The sequence below is a fragment of the Lycorma delicatula genome, chromosome 8 (assembly GCF_047948215.1).
Source record: "Lycorma delicatula isolate Av1 chromosome 8, ASM4794821v1, whole genome shotgun sequence".
NCBI classification, from domain to species: Eukaryota; Metazoa; Arthropoda; class Insecta; order Hemiptera; family Fulgoridae; genus Lycorma; species Lycorma delicatula.
Window position 1 is genome coordinate 107835526 of NC_134462.1, and position 23674 is coordinate 107859199.

The window sequence follows — 23674 nt, forward strand, 5'->3', positions numbered from 1 at the left end:
ACATAAAATTTAGTAGTGCCAAATGATTTGTGTGTTAATTTTTTTAAATGTTTATCGATATATTCATACATTGAATGCTCCAGAGCGACTGAGGATGTGGATCGGCTTCAGTTTTATAATTTCAACTGGTTTTATTATAAGCCAACCAACCAGTTTGGATGTGTTGTGCTATCCAGTCATTCATTAATGTCTTTTGTACTGAGTGGTGAAGGTCTTTCTCGACTAACTTGTACGAGAAGATTTTTGTAATTGAAGTTTAACTTTTGGTGCCATTGTTTTTAGATGATATTAGTTCAATTTTACCCAATGTTGTATTTTTATTACGGTTTGTAATCCCTGGGACTTCATTTTCAACATAAAAATGTAAGAATAATATATTATTATTTTAACTATGTTTGATTACAGCATTATTTTTACTCAAAATGAGATTTTCTGTTTTTTTTGTAGTGAAAAAAATATATAAATAAAAATTTACCTTTTTCTTTAAACAAATGTTAAAAAAAAGTAATTTACTTAAATATTGTCTTTCAAATTTTGTAAAATGTAACATTTATAAACTAAAATATAAATAATTAACATTTATTAGTAATATTAAATTGAGTAATAATAATAATTTGATTTATTTGTATTTTCTAATTTTTTAGACTTAAATATTTTCTAAAGATTTCTCTACAAATTCATGAGTCCCTGAGAAAATTTTTTTGTTTAAAAATACTGTTCACGAAATCTTTTTATTTGTAGATATCAGTTTTTTCATTGTCAACTTTTCTCTACAATACGTTGAAAGTAAGAGCGATAATTTCTTATTTTGTGTTCGGTTCACGAAATGAATGGAATCTTTTCACGTTGTAAAATCTCTGTTTTCCGGGTTCAGTAGGTTCTGTCTTAACACCACCATTTCGTACGTACTTGTCTTTTTCATAATTCTCCTCTGTCACCGCAACATTTTGTATTTATTTTCCAGGCCGTCTCGTTCGAATTATGCTTTCTCTTCAAAAGATTGAACTTATGTCTCAACCGTTTATTAAACAGTTTATATCAACCGTTTATTGAAGCAGATTGTTGTAATAATTCGAATAATTTTTCCTTTTTGCTGATCTGTAATAAACTAACATTATCGTATCGTAATGACAATATTTCACCGTTAATCCGATTTTGAAATTTTAACCAATCCGGTTTTATTTGAATGATTTACGAGGCGTAAATTCGATATCCTTGAATTAGCTTTATGTGTATACGGTATGATAAATGATCGAACTGTTCAAAAATCAAACCTAGTTTTTCTTCATTGTTAACAAATATTTTATAATAATGGCTTGTGGATTTTTCTATTCAAGAAATGTAGCCGCTACATGGTGACCTTTAAAACTAGATTTATTTTCATCGTTTCTTTTCTGTATAATACAAATCCGGTATTAAATTTAATCAATCTGATAATTAATTAAATGCTTATTTTGTTACACATTTTTTCTAAATAAATATTATACCATACATTTTTCACTTTAGGTATGATATATTTCATAGAGGTATGATATATTTCATAGAGTACCGATCGAATGAAGCAGGCGTTCGTGTTTGATTCAGTAATTTGAACGAACAGTGCTGAATTATTCGTGTTTTATTTTTAGTAATTTTTCAAATAAAAAAGAAAGTTTTGCACGCACTGAAATAAATTTTGAAACAACATGCTTGAATACGAGAGTCTTTATCTGTGAATAAAGCGACTATTACAACTTAAAATATATATATTATTACGTACTGTTATAAAATGTATAACAGAATAATAATTATAATACTTAGTTTCCTCCAATATTCTTTTTTTAATTATAAAATTATACCCATGTTATAGTTTCTACTTTTGGCCTAATAGTAGATCTTATAGAAGGTGTCAACCGAGTTGATGTAACCAATCTACAATATCAAATATTTAAACTGATTTGATTAGTAAAATACCCTCTCTAAGAAAAAGAAAAAATTACAAAACGACTATAATATCTTGCTGATGTAATAACAAAAATGATCCGACCTATGTTATTTTTACACTTTCAAATTCCTGATTAGCCAGATAACAAAATCATGTGCACTCAGACAGGAAATAAAATCTACTACAATAAACAAGTTTTATTTTATTTATTTAACATTTTAACAATTATATATTTCTCTTCGATCAAAAGAACTAAAACTTTTATAATCGATTATAATAAAATAGCTGTCGTTCAAATCAAAATTCTATGTTTATAGAATTACATGTTATGAACAAAACACGTTTAGGTAGTTACGTAAAATTCATGGCCGTCACCTACGATTACCTTCATATTGATATAAATTCAAGACGAAGGTCGAAGGTGTGAGAACTCAAGTTAAGTTCTACTTAACATCTGTTTCCCTGTCTGTCTTTCTGTTGTATCTATCATTTTTATACTATTAGACGGTTGTCAGTGCATTTACTGACAACCGTACCCAGTTCGAGGCTCCACTTCCTATACAGGCTCCTCCTTCACATTCCTTCTGCCACATATACAAATGCCCGTAAACAACAAAATACTTTAACACATTAATAACTCACGAATCCAACCTTTCCTGTGCTTGCACATGCAAGCAGCGTTATAGTTATTTAATAAAAAATGTATAGAAAAATAAAGATCCGAGCACTATTTATGATATAAATATTTTGAATATACTCAATGAATGGGATTTAGATGCATCATATTCAAGTATTGTACAAGCTATACGCATATTTCTGACAATAGCCACGGCCGAAAGAAGAGATTACGGCATCATAAGCCGTACGGGGTTACGTAACCCCGTTCGGCTCATCAGTTCTACAGTTCAAGAACTCTTGTCACCAGAGCCTTAACAGTGATTTTGGTGCCTTTCACCCCTTTATGTCTTTTTTGAAATAGCTAAATGGGAAAAAACATAATTAAAGAAATTATTTTATTATGAAAAGGTTTTTTTTTTAAAGAATGAAAATGTGAAACATAAATCTACAATAAAAATAAAACATAACATTTACTCGCGGTACTAATTTAACTATTCATACTTAAAATTTAAATAAAAAATGCATCAATAGTTTATTTTTCTCGCTTTTGAATTAACGAAATCATTATTACGATATCGTCGAATTTCAAATCACTAATTTATTGACAAAAGGTTTATATATAAAGTATACGATCTTGATTACTTGTAGATCTTAAATTATTTTTTGATTATTCTTAATTTGCCAAAACGTTTTCCGGCCGTGGCTATTGTCGCTGGCGTTGTCAGAAATATGCTTATAGCTTATACAGTACTTAAATATGATTCATTCGGGCCTTATTTTCCTATACATTTTTTATTTGGTATTTAAAACATTTCACTTCATTTATAAACTTATTTTTGCTCGCAACTAGAGCTACCCTTCCCTAATCCCTAATCTAACACTAAAAACACGTCTGCGAGCCTCTTCGTCCTTTGTGTGCAGAACTAACGTCGCAAATTCGTTAAATGCCCTCCAATTATATTATTTATAGATAAGATATGCGGCACCAGCTCAGATTGTCTTAAGCCCTCTTTACCCGCCTGTATTCGCAACTCTTCCCACTCGTTACATTCAAAGATGGTATATTCTGCCGTACCATCCCTGCTGCAATACATACAGCAGGGAGAATCGCGTCTGCTCACTCTATGTAAATAATATTCAAAGGCACCGTGGCCTGTAAATATGGGATAGTTGATAATTCACCTCACCATATCCACGTTTGATCCACGCCTCTAGACGTGATATGAGACATATATCCCACAACGATCTGTTGCCCATCTTTCACTCCAAATATTGAGCGTTCTACGTTTCGCATCTGATATATCTATGCCTACGTACCTATTACTCCTTTCCTCAATGTGTAAATCTAGCGGTAGAACTACAGCCAGCACGCATGCTGACTCATAAGAGAGAGTCCTGTAACCTGCAATTATGCTCAACAGCGTGTGTCTGTGGACACTCTGTATTTTATTTAGATTGCGTTTCACTATCACGGCAGAGCCCTAAACCGGGGAGGCATACAACATCACAGATGTTACCGCCGATATTATTAGGCTTCGTTTAGAAGAGCGAGAAGCTGTATGCGACGTCATCAGTATTTTAAGGGTCTTGTAGTCCTCTCTGCCTTGTCTCAGCATTCAACTACATGCTGGCTAAATTTGCATGCTCTATCGATCTTTACCCTAGGTATTTTACACTAGCTTTGTTCTGGAGCGGCTGGTCTCCCACTCTTAGATCAATGCGACCTATCTTTCTTCTGCCGATTAACGTTGTGAACTCGCATTTATTCGGTGACAGTTCTAGTCCGAGTTCATTCAGTCTTATACTAACTGAAGCTGCATTGCCACGCACCTCCGAGTCGCTCTTCGTCAGAGCGACGACCAAATCGTCAGCATAAGCCACTGTTTCAACTCTGTCTGGTAGACGCAGGCTAAGCACTCCGTCATACACTAAGAGCCAAAGAAGCGGGCCCAAGACTGATCCTTGCGATACCCCGCCAAATATCTGGAACTGCAGGCTCTCGTTCTGTACGTCTGCTGTTATCCAACGATCCTTCAAGTATTCCCCAATCTGCCTACATAGATAGGTGCTTATTCCTTTCGTCGTATGGGCAGTTTTTATTGAATTCCAGGTTAAGGATCCGAACGCGTTCTTGACATTCAATAATATAAACAATGGCATAGATCTCGCCATATGCCCTGGCGTACTTCTGCTGCTCAGTTTACCATTTTGGCAATGGCTTGAACTGCCGACCGTCTGTGCCAAAATCCGAATTGATTTGCGTGGATGCTGACGCCCGCTCTTAACTCCTCCAGTAGCCGGAACGCCAGCATCCTTTCAATCGCCTTTCCCATGTTGTTTATCAAGCTTAGTGGGCGGTATTCAGCGGGTAATCCTCCAATGTTCTGTTCTGGCAGAAACACAAGACGTGTGTCTTTCCAGTACCTTGGGAAGACCTTGTTATCTAGACCAAGTCTTATCAGTCATCTCCCAAGGCACCAATTTGACCAATCCCCTCAGCACAGATGCGAGGATACCATCTGGTCCTGGACACTTTCGATCCTACAGGTTAAGAATCGCTTTTCATATCTAATAATCAAGCATTTCATATGCTCCCTGCATTCTCGTATCTTATGTCCGGGTCCTTCGCAATTATAACACAATTCGATCCTTTTGGGTCCCTGACACTCGACGCTTCTGTAGTTAGATCCCTAACATCTATAACATCTGCCTGTTTCTTTTCTAATGTAGGCCTGACAATGGACCCACCCAACTCTGATGCATTAACCAGTTTGAGCGCCGCCCGATGCGAAGTAATAACTGTAACGTTGCGTGTATCCCCACACGCCGGCCTAACTGAGATATTCTGAATTCTTCGTTCTTGCTTGTAACATAAACTATCGCGTCGCACACCTCCTTTTCCGTAGTATCAACATTGATGTCTTTTATTTGGACTACAGCCCGTCTATCACCTCGTGTTCTAATGTCGACTTGTAAGCTCGCTGCTAGGTCCCTAAGTGTAGCGGTAAATTGTTCCGCAATTTGTTTGCCTTTAATTTTAACTTGTAATTCATCTCCTCTGCCCCGACTTTTTGCACTTCTCCTGCCTGTTCTGTAGCGACTGTCGTCTTCACCGTACGCAGCAAGTCTGCGTATGTCTTACCCAGGGTGCGCACTACTACAGTGCGGCTGTTTTCGACTGAAGGGGTCGACCTCTTAACTGAAGCCGACCACGATCTGGAGCGTACAGATTTTGGGAGAACTACTGATATCGGCTCGGCATTCTCCCTGAAGAGGTAAGTCAGAATCTTTTTGACCGCTGTTTCCAAGCAGGCCTCCTGGAACGATAAATATCAGAGATGCCGACTTCCCCAGCACTCGCCTCACTACCTTCAATATGACTGCTGCAGTTTCTCGATTACCATCTGTTGAATCGTAATACAATGAGATGCTTACTGCCAAGCTGAAGCTGCAATTCGAAGTAAATGCCGAGGACTGCTGTCGAAAGGTGCTGTGTTGTTGCATGACAATGCCCGTCCACATACTGATGCCCACCCTGCTGAAACGCTTCAGAAACTCAACTTTGAATTACTGGCTCATCCTCCATATAGTCCTGATCTTGCCTCTTCTGACTACCACTCGTTTGGTCCGCTCAAAGAGGCATTAAGGGGCCGTCAATTTACCTCGAATGAAACAGTGAAAGAAGCGGTGCATTCCTGGCTTGCAGCTCAACCGAAAACCAACGATGGACCAAGTGCATTGAAATGCAAGGGGACTATGTTGAAAAATTATGTACATGTAAGTTTCCTATTTGTGTTGCAATAAAATTTATAATTACATTGCGGATAATAATTTACTTACCCTCGTATATTCATAGGTTTGGTTTTACCTGTCTCACACAGCTTGCATTCCAACTCATCAAAATTTCCAAATGCATAAATGACTTTATATACCTTTTTTTTGTATTGCTACCAGTATATAAAATACAATCGTTCTTTTTAACAATATATTAAAATAAACCAGTATACTGCAACATATTTCATACCTTACTCAGTTCTACTAGATATGGATACTGTGAATAAATCAAATATATTTCCTGTACCATAAATTGTTCCTTATTCATTAACATAATTTTCATACTGAAAAACTAATTTTAATTATTAATTTAATTAATTTACATATAAATTATATTTCCTTTAAGAATTTCTATTTTATGAAAATATTTTATTTTTAAATAAACATAAAAGGCTTTGATTTATAATATACACAAAACCAGTTGTTATGAATGTATATACAGTTAAATAAACACAAATATTCACTACAGTATGTTGTTGGTGGCCCTCCTATTTCTGACAATATAGTTTTCACTCAAATATAATTAAGTACACTAATAAATTTTTAACAGATATTTTTTATAATAAATATTAGTTTTATAAATACAATGAATAATGATTTTACACAAAATATAAACTAATTTAAGCTAAACCAGGTTTTACTCAATATAATTTTGCTGAGTATTTTTAAAAATAACCTTCAAAATGGAGTAAAACATTTGCAAATTATTCCAAATTGATCTTATGGAGCACAAGTATAAGACATTGAAAATTTATAACTAATTAGATATGACAGCCCATGATATACACAGAAGTTTTATTCCTCAACACTTATGCATATACTTATGATGCACATAAGATTACACTTTAAACTTCTTTATAGCTTAATAAGTAATTGAAAATTTGTTTGCCAATTTCCACACCACCTTCGAGGTACAGCAAGTGGCGTGTTTTTTTTATAGTGCTTTCCCCTGTAGGCCTAGTGCACTGGTTTTTATTCTGTATAACAATTACATAGATAATACAACAATTACATCAATAATTTCTATCTATAGTACAATTACATCAATAATTTCTATCTTAATGAAAGTACATGTTTTGATAACCAGTTTTTGCATTTTTTCACTCAGCTCTAATGTTCATTTTTTTTATTCTTCTACTATCAGCTTAAACTTTCCTTGCTTCTTTATTCTTTCATTCTGAAAAAAAGGTTGTAAATATTTTCAGATAACAAAATTATCTTAATTTTTCACTTATAACAATTTCATTTATTCACCTAAGAATCATAATTGTGCAATTGTGTGAAATTGTTACTACTACTAAAATCTGTACCTTATCAGATTAACAAAAACTTCATTTTATCTCATAGGATCTCAGTCTGTTAAGATACTATGAAATCAAAAAATAAAATATAATTTTTGTAAAATATACAAATATTTTACATTTAAATAAATTAAGACATGTTAAATGATCAATAAATATTTCTCACCTTGTTTGGCGCATCTAATAACCCATGATTGTTTTATTTATTGAAATTGTTTATTGTTATGTAGTTGAAATTATCAACTGTCCATTAACAGTAAAGTTTATTAATATTGTAGATTAAATTTTTATTATCATAAAATATAATAGTGCGTGGTTACTGAATATTAATGTCACACAGTTTTTTATATGCATCAGGAACTACAGGAGATGCTTGTAAATTGGCTGCCTGAACAGTAGTACGTGCCTGAGCACCGGTATATGAACTCTATAAGCTAACTGAAGTAAGTAGGAGACTATATTTTTGTTTTTATTAAACTATTTGTAAATTAAAAATATATGATTATAATAATTGGAAGAAACCATGTAACTATTAATAAATTTAATATTTAAAAAATTAATTTATACAATAATGAAAAATTAATTTATATCTAAATGATTAGCCAACAACTGGAAATAGAAGCAAAACATAATTGAAAGACGTACCTCTTGGTCAAAAAGGTAACCTTTAATAATTATTTATGTTTCTTTTGACTACTTTACAATTTTACTGTTTACTTTTTTAATTACTATTTTATTAGACAATTCAAATAGAATATACATTTTTATTCTGGAATAATTCTTGAAATAATCAATTAAAATTATTAGAACAGAAATTAATTACTAATTTTTTACATTGAAATTTTTTACATGTTAGGAAGCACAGATTTTTCGATACATCACAAGTTTGGCTTATTCTGCTATCCCAGATTGAAAAAGTTAAATCTATACAAAAACAGATTAGGAAAAAGAGGAGGTTAAAGGAAAAAGCATTAACTTAAAAAGACACTACCTCTGGATAATGATAGATTAATGCCATACCAAACAGAATTTTTAACACCAAATAATCATGGTTTTGTCATTCTGTCTGGTGAAAAGAAAAAAAAAAATTAAACTGTCCCTCTAAAAGGGATTATTAGATCAAAATATGGAAGGTAAAAGTACAATTTTGTTATCAATAATGTGGGAAGCCATGAGGTTTGTGTAGTTATAGTATGAAAGCTTAAAAAAATAATTAAAATTTACTCAGTGACCATTGTAATATTAGGAAATATTAAAACTCAATTTAATGAGAACATGAAATCAAAAAGAGATTTGTAAGTAAAGTCAGTAATGTTACAAATTGTTTACCTTAAATGAATGCTGATAAATACAAACTTTTGGGGTCAGTGATAGATTTTAAATTCAAAGTAATGTACATTTTTTGCAATGTTTTATCTGATTATTTTTTGATTTCATAATATCTTAACAGACTGAGATCCTATGAGATAAAATGAAGTTTTTGTTAATCTGATATGGTACAGATTTTACTAGTAGTAGTAGTAGTAACAATTTCATACAATTGCACAATTATGATTCTTAGGTGAATAAATGAATTGTTATAAGTGAAAAATTAAGATAATTTTGTTATCTGAAAATATTTACAATCTTTTTTTCAGAATGAAATAATAAAGAAGCAACGAAAATTTAAGCCGATAGTAGAAGAATAAAAAAAATGAACATTAGAGCTATGAGTGAAAAAATGCAAGCAAAAAATACTTAATGATAAACTTATTTCTCAAGAAAGAATATATAGTGTTCAGAGAAAAAATTATTATTTATTAACAGGTTTTATAAAATGCATGATTTAATATTGTTTGTTTACTTTTTTCTTAAAACAGAAAACTGGTTATCAAAACATGGACTTTCATTAAGATAGAAATTATTAATGTAATTGTACTATAGATAGAAATTATTGATGTAATTGTTGTATTATCCTATGTAATTGTTGTAAAAATAAAAATCAGTGCACTAGGTCAATAGGGGAAAGCACTATAAAAAAAAAAACGCCCCACTTGCTGTACCTCAAAGGTGGTGTGGAAATTGACAAACAAATTTCCAATTACTTATTAAGCCATATAGAAGTTTAAAGTGTAACCTTATGTGCATCATAAGCACATGCTTATGTGTTGATGATCAAAACCTTTGTGTATATCATTGATTCCCAAAGTGGTCCAGGTGGACCCCCAGGGGTCCACGGGAGACTCGACGGGGGTCTACGTTGGCATGACAAAAAAATGGGGGTTCACAATTCATAAGCAGAGGTCCACGAAAATTCATCTGGTTTCGATAGTGAAGAACTAAAATGTTGGCTTGACTTTGCGTATCAATCTAGGCAGATAATGTTTTGAGAAGCTCAGCGCAACTGTTACTTGTAAAAACTTGCATATTCCATATTCAGTACAATGAACGTGTCGAGACTTGCAAAGCGCCGCCGCTGCCGTCCGCAACGCTTGTTCAGACGTGCAAAGGGACGAAATACGACTTGTGGTGTGTGTGCTAGCAATCTTGCATGAACTTGTTTGATTCTTCACTAATATAAATACGATTGCCAAGGATAAACGTTACTCATTTGTTTCCGGAATTTCGAAAAGAAAAGTAAAGTGAATAGATGTTAGCGTTTGCCAGTGTCGTAAAAAGTATTAAGTACTTACCTGCCTTTTTGTTATACTTACTTATTTATTGTTTATTTATTTATTTGACAATTTATTGTCATGTCAGTAAACAAAAAATGCACAAATTACAATAAATACATAGGTACAAAAGGCGAGGCTTATTCCTAAAAGAAAACTCTTACGTTTAAGGATTTATTAATTTTTGGTCTAAATTTTTTTTCAGATATATAAAAAAAAACTATTGGAATCGACTTAAAAACTGATCCTGAACATACCATTTCCCGGTTGTAACCCTTATTCTGTAACACGTTGTATATTTTCATAAATTGTACCTGTCTTTACATACTCGTAATGTGCATCAAAGAAATAAATAAATGATTAAAATCACTATCAAAATATTGGTTATTTAAAAGTATTTTCTATAGAATTTACAGAAATATATCAAAATATAATTAATGAAAAAATGTTTTACATCACATTAAAATCGGTTCAGCCATTTTCATAAAACTTTAATATGGATCTTACCGATTTATTGCTTTTAATAATTAGAATCAGTTACTTTACACTTATTTCATTGCAATAATTAATTAATCCTATTCTGTTAAAATAGTCATATCCTGTTAAGTAAGACCGCCTTGAGATTACTAAAACAAAGTTTTTTTTTTTATTTACCGGTAGGTAACTGATACGAAACATGGCTGAATCTAAGAAGAAATGTCGACTGTACAGTGTTGATTATTTAAAATTTGGATTTCTTCCATCAAAGGCGGACAAGCGATTGCCTATATGCCTTTTGTGCAGCAAAATTTTGAGCAATGACTATGAAACCATCGAAACTCGAAGATCATCTAAGAAGGTGTTATCCTGATAAAATAGGTAAAGATTTGAAATATTTTCAAACATTGAAGGAAAAATATGAAAAGAGACCTACCGTGCACAGTATGTTCGCTTCAACGTCTGAAAGTAACGATGATGGCTTGCGGGCATCGTACAATATTTCATTACTTATAGTGAAATCTGGAAAACCGCACACCATTGGAGAACAGTTAATTTTACCCGCTCTTGAAGAGGTTATAAAAACTGTTATGCACAAATCTCCATTTGACATACTCAAAAGAATTCCTTTGAGTAACAACACCGTACAAAGATGTATTGATGAAATGAGACGTATTGAAAGTTTCTTGTGTAATTATCTGCAAACAACTCATTTTTCTATTCAACTGGACGAGTTAACTTTACCTGGTAATGAAGCATTATTATTGGCATATGTTCGATTTGTTATGGACGAAGAAATTCATGAAGAGCTACTATTCGCGAAAACTTTGGAGACGGACACTAAAGGTGAATCAATATTTAATGTCCTGAGTGATTTTTTTAACGAAAAATCAATTCCATTCACAAACGTCATTTCGGTGGCAACAGATGGAGCTCCTGCCATGGTCGGGCGATATCGTGGGTTTATAAGCCATCTTAAAAGAATTATACCAGAGGTAACTGCAATTCACTGTGCCATCCACCGACAACAGCTAGTAGTGAAAAATCTGAGTGATAGATTGCACCAATCGCTTCAACTTGTAATTAATGCTGTTAACAAAATAAGAAGCAATGCATTGAATACGCGTTTATTTGCCCAATTGTGCGATGAAAATGATGAAGACTTCCAACGATTGCTCTTACATACTGAAGTACGCTGGTTGTCGAAAGGTGCATGTTTAACAAGATTTTACTCACTTTTTGAATCAGTTTTAGAGTTTCTGGAAGGTAAAGATTCAGATTTAAAAGAAAAACTGATCACTTTGAAAGCTGACATCGCATATTTGACAGATTTGTTCAAAAAATTTAATGACGTTAACTTACAATTACAAGGGGACAGTCTCAATTTAATAAAAACAAAGGGTGTAATTTCAGCTTTTCTTGGAAAATTGAAATTTATGAAGCAAAATATTAGTCGGTGCGTATTTTCCCAGTTTTCATACTTGTCACAGGTAGAATGCCTTGATGAGGGTATTCAGACATACGTTCAACATTTAATTGCCCTGCATGATGACTTCAAAATTAGATTTGAAGATATTCTGACGATGTAAATACCACCATGGATCATAAATCCATTTGATGAAACGGAAGTGGAGTGTGATATTACAAGATGAGCTACTCGAGCTTAGCACTAATGAGGAGCTGAAGGTGAAATTTAAAAGAGGGTATCAAACATTTTAGCTGCAGGCAGAAATACCAGAAAAATATCCTGGACTGTGGGGAATTGCGAGAAAGCTTTTGATAGCGTTTCCCTCGTCATATCTCGTCGAAAAAAGTTTTAGTGTCGTTACAAACCTTTTATCAAAAAAAGGAGCAGATTCAATATCACAGAACGGGGAGATTTGCACTTATTCCTAACAAAACTGAAGCCAAATATTGATTATTTGCTGTCAATCCATCAAGTACATCCCTCCCATTAAAATTGTAACTATTTTGTGATTGTCATTGTAGAAGTTACATTACATTATTAATGTTTAATTTTAATTATATTACGACAATTTTATTATATTATATTGCAATATGATAACAATAATAATTAATGCGTAATGATTACATATTTGAATAAATGCAACACAAAAAAATATACTATTTTTCTTTTGCTTTTTACCACTCTGAATGGGAAGTTTTCTAAATAAAATAAGTGAGAATTGATTGCTTTCTTGTGCTGTGAGTAGATGTCAAAAATGTAAAGTTGGGTGGAAGCATTTTTTTTGATTGGCCAACTTTACTTTTTTGACATCCACTCACCGCACAGTCAATCAAAAATTAACCAATCAATACTAACTTTTTTTTCGGAAGCTGTTAGTTCGTGGAACTCAGCCGTAACGCAAATTTTCATAGTTAGATCTAATCTTTACATTTTCCGTCGACTGGAAATGAAGCTGCAGGGGGGTCCACCGGAACCAGAAAAATTTTGAAAGTGGTCTATGAGAAAAATAAGTTTGGGAACCTTTGGTGCATATCATGGGCTATCGTATCTAATTAATTATAAATTTTCAACGTCTTATATTTGTTATAAGACAGCTCCATAGGATCAATTTGGAAAAATTCACAAATGTTTAATGCCATTTTGAAGAATATTTAAAAAAATATTCAGCAAAATTATGTAAGTTAAACTTGGTATAGCTTAAATTAGTTTATATTCTGTGTAAAATCACTATTCATTGTATTTATAAAACTAATATTTATTATAAAAAATACCTGTTAAAAATATTTATTAGTGTACTTAATTATATTAAAGTGAAAGTTATTTTGTCAAAAATAGGAGGCAGGGCCACCAGCAACATATAGTGAATGTTTGTGTTTAACTATATATGCACTTGTAAGTGTACTGATTTTGTGTATGTTATAAATCAAAGCCTTTCATATTCATTTAAAAATAAAATATTTTCATAAAACAGAACTTCTTAAAGGAAATGTAATTTATATATAAATTAATTAAATTTATAATTTAATTTTGTTTTTCAGTACAAAAATTATGTTAATGAATAATGAATAAATATTATGCATTTGGAAATTTTGATGAGTTGGAATGTAAGCTGTGTCAGACAGGTAAAAGCAAACCTATGGGTGTGTATGAGGATTTTTACTTATTTATGGGTAAGTGAAAAGATCTTTCACAAAGGTAAAAGCATGGTTGATGGCAAGAAGGATCCTAGTAAACTAATTAAATACTTTGCGGGAGAGTATTATCATATGAAATTTGTATCAACTACTCAAATTGGGAAAGAAACTATAAGATAGTATTGAAATATTGTTGTAGAGAAGAATAAAAAATACAGAAAAAATGATAAATTAATGACAAGAATAGGAGACAGAAGAGTTTCATGAAGAAGATAAGGAAGAGAATACATCTTTGTTGGGAGTTAAGCTATGTAGAAACTCTCATCATAGAGGGAAAAGAAAGGAAGAGAAGGAAGAAGCACAAGGATGCTAATACAGTGCAATAGGAAGAAAGTAAGCTATTAGGTAATAAAAGAAAATGTTCAGGACAAAAAAAAAGGAGGACATTCAATTGCAATCCATCAAACATGTATGAAATTCTCAAAATATTTTGCTCAACTGATTCTTTCCATTGAATAAGAAGAAGTAAATATATGCAATGAATGTAACTGAATAAGTGAAATTATTAGAATGTAACATTATCTACAATTAAAATATTTAATTCAATCATTGAATTCTGTGAATGGGGCAGGTCTTGCCATGGTTGGTCTCCACTTGTTCCTATCCTGTGTAAGTATTTTTTCCCATATTTTTCCTCTTTCCACAACCCCATCAATCAACTGAAATCTTCTTCTCCTTCCTCTCTTTCCATTCACCAATCCTTCAACTGCATCTATTAGTAAGCACCTTCTTCTCATACAGTGTCCTAGCCAGTTCCTTTACCTGCTTAAAATGATATTTAATATATTCCTTTCTTCTTCTACTCTTTTTAACACCTCCTTATTTGTTACTCTATCCTACCAAAAGACATTTACCATTTTATGCCACACCCACATCTCAAATGCCTCATTTTGCCATTTGTCTTCCCTTCTTAAACCACCATAAAGCATAACAGTTCAAATAAAACACCTTGCCAATCTCTTCCACAAATCTAAATTTAATTTCCCACATAGCAAACTCCTTCTCCTACTAAATGCCTCTTTACCCACTGCTATCCTCTTTCTGATTTCTGTGGTACTGTTATGTATATATCTATATATACATTATATATCTTCCGTTATGAGGTTTCCCATGTACTTAAATTTCACCACCTGTTCTAGTACCCGAGTCCAAATTATTACATTAATATTTTCATCTTTGCCATCTAATATCGTACATTTTGTTTTCTTTTTATTAACTTTCATCCATAAATTCTCACAAGCCTTATTTAGATCTTTAAGCATTTCATTTAACTCTGTTGCACTTTCTGTCAGCATCACCATGTCATCAGCAAATTGTATACATTGTATTCTTCTACCACCTATTGCCACCCCTCTATTACCCTTCAAACCATTGTTGTTGACTTCTTCTAGATAAAAATTGAATATTGTAGGCGTCATGCAGCATCCTCATTGCACTCCGATTTCTATTTTTATCTTTTGTGTTATCACTTCTTACTCTTACTTTTATTTCTGGTTCATATATAATTCCTTCATAAGTCTTCTATCTTTCCAATCAATTCCTTTCTTTTTCAAAATTATCATTCATTTATCACTTCTTACTCTATCAAAAGTTTTCTGAAACGCAACATTATATCTTTCACTAATAATTCGAAGCAGTCCTATGACATCCCTAGTTTCAACTCGCCTTCTAAAGCCATATTGTTCTTCTGCTATATTTTCATCCAATTTATTATACAACCTCTGTTCAGACATACAACCTCTTTTCAGAATCCTTAGTAAGACTTTTCCTGCAAGCAAAATTAGACTAATAGTCCATCCAGTATTCTTCACATTTTCTAGCATTAAATTTCTTTGATAATGGTACCATTATTGAGTCCAGAAAGAATGTAGGCCATCTACGCTCATCACATATTTTACTGCACAGACCCAACAATAGAATTGCTCCATTCTCTTCAGGAGTTTTAAACAACTCAATCAGTAATTTATCACATCCTCCACCTTTGCTATTAGCCATCGTTTTCATGGCCATACTTACTTCACATTTTAATATATTATGACCCTTGTAATCTTCATGAAATTTGTTTTCTTCTATTCCTAAATCTACTTACTCCCCTTGGCCTATCTATCATTCAGTGTGTATAAATCCATGATGTACTCTTACCATATATTTTTCACTTCATTCCTTTCAGTTATCCTTGTTCTTTGACTCAATCTGACACAATGTACAACATTTTCAATTTTTCTTGAATACCATTTCTGAGTTTCTTTTTACATTAGATTGTATCTCCCTTCTTTTTCTTGTTTTCCTATCACTGCACACTTTTGCGGTAATCACTTTTACCTTGCCATCTCAGTTTTTCTTCTTAATTCATTATTAAGCTTTCTATAGTTCCTTTTACCTTTCTCTTTCTGAACATTTTTCCATTTTCTCCTTTCATTCATTTCCTCTATCATTTCTTTACTGACCCACTCCTTCCATATTCTTTCTTTGTCCATTGCCACTTCTTTACCATCAGTATTCTTTACCACAGACAAATTTTAACTTAATAATATAAAAACAATAATATAATATAATATAATATATAAAAGAGATTGGTTATTGAATATATTACATATTTTTAAAGATTTTTTTTTAATGCCTTTGTTTCCTCAGTTTAATGTTTAATCAATGATCATTCACATTATCTGGCTCTTGTTCTTGTTCTTGGTCATTTCTGACCAACCCTTATTTTCTTGAGCTTCAAGTTGATTTCTCCTACTACTAAGTTGTGATCAGAGTTTATATCTGCACCTGGGCAGGCTTTTGCATTTTTCATACAGTTCTTATATTTCAGTTACAGTTCTTATGTATTTTTCATATGTATATTTCATACAGTTCTTATGTATTTTTCATACAGTTGTTGTATGAGCATGTAATCAATTTGATACTTCTCTCCAACCAATGTCGACACCCATGTTTGTCTCCTTCTTTTATTATTTTCAAACATTGTGTTTCCCACTACCATATCATTTCCATGCAGAACTCAACTAACCTCTCTCCTCTTTTGTTTCTATTACCTAAACCGTATTTTTGTATTATCTTACCGTCTTTTCCTTCACCAACCACAGCATTCAGTCTCGCATCATCAATACACGTACCTTTTTCCTTTCATTCTCTAGTATATTGCTTTCCATAATACCCCTCAACTTCTTCTTCAGTATATTGTGATGTTGGCATATGTACTTAATTATTACAAGATCTTTATCTCTACCTAATATCCTAATCATCAGGCGAATATCAACATAATCCATCATAATTACTTTAATGTCTGGGATACCTATGTAATTTTTTTCAAAAAAACTGGTTGATGGCATGATCTGTAGGTTTCAGTACCTGTACAAACATTACTTTGTAGGGCAAAAGTTTCAGTTCTTTTTTTACAGTTTTATGTGCAGTAAATAGTCCGATATCTTGCTGCTATGCTAACGTATGCACTGACGTTTGGGGACTTTCGGCCATAACATTCAAAATATCAAGCACCTTCTGTTTGTTTAGTTTTGGTGGTTTTCCACATAGATCAGCATCTTCAACAGAGTCTATTGCCGAAAATGTTTTGATAAGAATTCAAACTACATTGCAATGAGCAACAGGAGTATTTTGAAACTTTTCAGAAAACCTATGTTTCAATAAGTCCTTATATTTGTCACATTCACGAAAGATGTATTCAACTAGAAAATTGCATTTCTCACAACTATTGATTCCGAAAAACAAAGCACATTCAATAACAATTCAACAATTACTGTCTTGGTTAATTACTGAGCATCGCCCAACAAACCCACAGGGCAACCAATCTAACGCTGAAAATACAGAATGCACCACATAATTCTAAAGCATACTGCACAGTGACATTCCGAACGCAACAATTTTACATAACTAATGCGAAAAACTCGACTTATCACATAATTTAACCAATCTATTGAGATAATTCTGTGAAGCCACAGAGATTAAACAAAATGCAGCACTAAGTTATGATTGTCAAAAATAATTTTAAATTTCTCAGCTCAATGCATTAGAGCAGTTACAAAGATAGAGTTGTATATTTCAATCATGTACAGTGCGTATGAAGAAAACAAAAGCTTGCTTCCAGGAGGCAGACAGTCGCTGTGCAGGGCATTATAATATTACTCCTTTCTCGTAACAATATGATCATTCAATTTTGCAGTACAGTATGTTTAATTATTTTCATAAACAGCAAAAATTCTTTCCACATTTAGAATTTATCATTTTAGTATAGTTATGAATATTTCTTACTGTATGTAACACAAATACAAATAGTTTATTCTTGTGTTATGAAATTAATTGAACGCATAAAAAGGAAGCTGGCACGAAGTTATGAAAAATATTTTTAACATCAATTCTTTATACTCGACAGAGACTCTCTTGTATATCTTTGAAAGAAATTTGTTTTCCTTTGATGTTTTATTTTCGATAATACAAAATCAAGTTTATTCATTCCTATTCTACTATCCAGAGTATAATTCTGCACCGACTCAGTGTAATATTGGTCCAGAAATCCTAACCAGAGTGAAAAACTTATAAAGTGGTCTGTCCATTTATTGACCTTGATTTCCTTGTTCTGCTTAAATTTTTGTCTTTTTGATTATTGATTTATAATACCGTGTGTTTCAAAATGAATATCGGGGTTTTAAAGTTATGTTATATCTTTTAAGTTTTACTTACGTCGATAAATTATACATGAAATGAAAGAGAAACTTAAACAGTTTTTCCTATAATTGTTCAATGTGAGCGCCATTCATCGCACGACACACATCCAGCCGATAGGAGGGTTCATCCCCATACTTTCATCAGTAAATCTTGAGTAATTGATGTGACAGCTGCTTCAATCCTGTGCCTCAAGTTGGGTTGGTGAAACACTTACTTGATCCTTTATAAATCTTCATAAATAAAATTACACCGTGGCGACGACGGCAAGCACCGATAGTGCGAATTGGCGCACTATCTTATTGCCAAATAAAGTTCTGGTTCATATTGCACTTGAGAAAAGAACCATAGTTGTAGCATACAAGATAGTTCGTTCCAGACACACTTGTTTCTACGAAAAAGAACGGCCCCTAAACTTGCCGTCGGGATACGACACGAAAAACATTCAGTTTAAGGGAGTCTCGTTCACACCGCAATATTTCATGAGGATTTTCTGATCTCCAGATTCGCACATTATGAGTGCTTACTCGTCATTGATAATGTCTTCATCGTCACGGTTTATCATTTCACTTGCGAAGCTAGCACGCAAACCATAATCTGTAGGCTTTAGAGCTTGTAACGGCTGTAAACGATATGGATGCAGTTGTAAGCGTTTCCTTAAACGCTTACATCTGCGCATTGCATCTGTCTGTGTGGAGGGCAGATGTCTCTGGAATCGCTCATTCGCGACTAGCCTTCAAACGGATTTCCTAGGACTACGCACAAAAGACTCTCTTACACGTTCAACATTGCCTTCGGATACATTCGATCACTCTATACTTTTCTTTACAAATACTGCCAGTGATTTGAAATTATTTATACCATCTACGAATGTTATTTTTATTCGAGGGATAACACAGAACGCACGTTGAACGGTAATTACAGATTCACACTTTACAACACTCGTAGAACATTTTCTGTTGGGATGGTTGCCATCTTTGCTACTAGCCCTTTGAAGCGGAAGGTACAGGAAACACTTTATGAGCTGGCGCACGGCTAAAACTGTTTGAGTTGCTCTTTCATTCGTGTATAATTTAATCAAAAACCTAAAACTTACCTAACCTTACTTAAACTTACTTTACATAAAACTTGAGAAATATTACATAGCTTTAAAACCCCGATATTAACAGGATTTTGGTATTTTTCAGTAGTTTGATGAGACTAATATAGTGTGCCAAGGCAGGTGTTATTATGTGTTATACTTGTTTAAGGAATGAAATTGTTAAAACGATATTGCAATAAAGTAATCGCTAGCGCAAGATGTTTAACCCCTTCTCATTAATATATCATGAAGAGAAAATCAAATTACTGAAAATTCAAATCATCAAATGTAAATACGGGGGGAGTGAAAAGTTACACGACCCTGAATTCATTACCCACTGAAATGGAAATTTGTTTTTCGTTTGCCATTAATGTATGGGTTGGTATCGATTGACTTTGTAGCAATAACTTATAGGTATACACAATAATCAAGAAATATTTCTCTATTTTGTTTATCAGTAACATATGTGATGTAGAAAGACCAACGTGCATTTTATGCAGTCTTAACGTGTATTTATGCTTTAGAAACATTTCAAATCGCAATCGTTTTTAAAGTGCCAAAAAGCTTTTTCGCGACCAATAAGTTTAAAATTTTACGCATAATCACTCGTTTCAGAAAACCCGATAATGGAAGAACGAAAACGGTCCGGCAGGCCGGTAATTTTGAATGACCATTATTTAGAACATGTCTACGTATTCTCTGAACGATCACCTCAAAATTCATTAAGAAGGCTATCTTAGGAGATTGGAATGTCGCAAGGGAGATAAAAAATCCACAAAAAAATTAAAGTTACGTCCGTATCGCATTCACCACTTCCAAGAATAGCGAGAACCGATCGCGGTAAAAGACTCAATTATTTCAACGGTTTATGCGTTTTGTTCGCGGCAATATTTGGATTTTTGATAATATTTTGTTAAGTATCTTTTAGCGTCGTTTCATGTAAGTGGTTATATAAACACCCAGAATAACCGATATTAAAATGTAGACTCCTCACTTTTTCCGCGAAACATTATATTCATAAAAGATCGGAGTGTAGTGAACGATTTCTCAGAACAGAATAAATGATCGAATATTTTTCACGGTAATTGTAACATCTGTCTAGAAGATTATAACTGACTTTATAGCGCTCTAGAGGAAGATGAACTTGATTACTGGTTGCGGTAAGACAGTGCAACACTTTACACATAAAATAATAAATACACTTTGCTGTTACGTGAGTTCTTTGGAGAGAATATCATCTCCTACGATCTATGGCCAGCTATGTCGCCATATTTATCTCACACGGAATTTTTTCTTTGGAGTTATTTAAAATAAGAAATAATCCTCGCACGATTGATCGATTAAAACGGAACACTGTCGTCAAATTATTCCATATCAGGGCTATAACCACTAAAAAGCTAGCTGCTGGTATGAAAAAACATGTGGCTGCAGTTGAACCGGTTATACAACTTCTATTCATTAATTTTGAAGATTTATTATAACAAAATTAATGTGTTTAAAAATTATTTGATATTATTAAATATTTAATATTTATTAAAAATGTAATAGTTTTTTGATTTTTTAAAATCTGGGTTGCGTAACTTTTCACTCACTATATATTTATTAACATGTATGCAAATTTTCATCAAAGTTAGGTTGTTTTTTAATTTATTTATATATATTTTTACTGTACCAGTAATTCACTTGTAATACAATTTTATGATGAAAACTGTTAATTTGTGTTCGATACTATTGATATTTGTCATAATAGCAGGATAATCAGATATATTAATTATGTGGTCGTCTTTTTGTGGTGTGGTCATAACAAATAAAATATTTCCTTATTTACAAAGCATCTATCCCTTGTTTTAATTCTAATTTAGCGATATTTTTGTGTTTGATTAGTAGTTGTGCGCTCATTATTAGTGATATAAAAATATTACTTTTCTGAAAAAAAAATTATCATTTAATTGTTTTTACAGCCGCATAAATGGAATTAATTAATATCTATCGACTGATATTCTTAATGAATTTAATAATTTTATGCGAAGTAAAAATTATAAGTAAAACTGAAAACAGTTGCAAGAAGGAGGATCTTTTACCATTCTACGAGAACGAGGTAAACCCTGATGGAAGTATTACATGGGAAGATTATAATATCACGATTCCAAAACATATGGTGTACAATGATACAGATGGAATAACTGCTTGTGCGTGTTCTTTAATAACGTGTTTACGTAAATGTTGTCGATATAGTTTTTCGTATAATAATAAAAAATGTACTAACAACGGTAATACATTTGATTATGGACAAATATTGGAAAATACAAAAATTCATACAAATACATCGTTTGATATTTATAATAAATTTACAATGATCGAGCAACAACGATATGATAATGAATATTCTGATTTTATACCGTCTAATAAATATATTATTTTTGAAAACGGAACTATTTTAATAAAGTCTGACGACGAATTAAATCATGTCACTTATAGTGTTTACCATTACTGTTTGGAATGGTCTAATACAACACGAGATGTGGTTGCTAGAACACTTAAATCTAAAGAAAGACATGTTGCATTTGAAGCGTTAGAATATGTCGCTATTTCTATATCATTACCTCTTCTTTTGTTTACGTTTTTTGTATACTGCGTAATACCAGAATTAAATAATTTATTTGGAAAGTGTTTAATGAGCAAGATAGCTGCAAGTTTTACTCAAATTATTGCGCATTTGTTTGTAAATTTTTATATAACAACAGACAAACCAATACCCTTCATTATTTATCTAGCAGGTAAGATAATTTCTTTTAATAATATATATATTTTTATAAGATTTAGTGTTAATTTAATGAATCTGTAGCGGCTAACTTTGTTATAAATATTAAAGTGGGTAAATATAAAGTGATTTTTGAAAGGGAAGGCACACTTGTACATTAGAAAATCTTAAGATTGTAAAAAGAGAAAGACTACGAGGAATTCAGACAGATTGTAAGTCTAAGCTTAGCTTAGATTTTGAGATTTAACTAGTATTTAATATTGTAAAAGAAAAATTTATCTACGCTATTTTACCAGTAAAATAAAACATTAACTGGCGAATGCGCGAACTTCATTAAAAAAACTTTTTTTAAGCTTTATATTAAATTTCATCTTAATTTACAGTAACAAGTATAAATATAGACATTAACCACCGTTTACTTGTGGTAAAACGTAGAAGATTAATAGCCTGTTTTATTCGGATATTTTGTTGCGTTAAGGTGTTTTGGTAACGCTGGACAACAAAATATCGTTTTTGTTTGTTACGAGAATGTTAATAACTAAATCTTATAGTAACGGGTGTTTCAAAAAGGACGCAACCCTAATATTAAGAAGGTAGAAGTTACGCATAGGTAAATTTTATTTCTCCCTATATGTCAATTGGCAACACTGTATTCCAGTTAGCAGTTTGTAACAGTTGAAATGTTTTTCTTATGGGCTAGTGCTATACCAGTATAAATTCAACTATGTCGTTTTCCAAGGACGAACGTGTATTTATTATTGAGATTTATTGCGCGTATAAATCTTACGAACGAGTGAAAGACGAGTTTAGAATAAAATTTTCCAATTTTTCAGTTCATAATAAGTTGACAAAATCGCGTTCGATTATTAAATTTCGTGAGACTGGGAGTGTATGTGATCGGAAAAGCATAGGTAACACATCACTTTTTAACAGTAGAAGTTCTGAAGAATGTGAAAATTCGTTTGACGCGCTCACTCAGGGCTATCTTCACTAGGGCTAGGGTTTCACTATCTACAACTTTCAGGGCTACTAAAAAACTACAATCGTATGCTTATGGCATCGGTGTCGTTCAAGAACTGAAAAAAGTAGACTACGGAAAATGTTTACATATTGTCGGTTTCGTTCTCTTGTTGGTGGGAACGGTATTGAAAGTTTTGATTGTCTTTATTTCAGCGACGAGGC

General features: G+C 32.5%; 1 protein-coding gene across 1 annotated transcript in view; it reads left to right on the forward strand.

Moving 5' to 3' along the window:
• Window positions 1–210: 210 nt before the first annotated feature.
• LOC142328943 (putative G-protein coupled receptor Mth-like 6) overlaps window positions 211–23674 on the forward strand; it is a 40951-nt gene continuing 17487 nt past the window's right edge. Inside the window, exons 1-2 of the mRNA XM_075373132.1 lie at window positions 211–363; window positions 21693–22508. Of these exons, the coding sequence (XP_075229247.1) occupies window positions 21701–22508 (808 nt within the window). The 5' untranslated portion in view covers window positions 211–363; window positions 21693–21700. The remainder of the gene's footprint in view (window positions 364–21692; window positions 22509–23674) is intronic.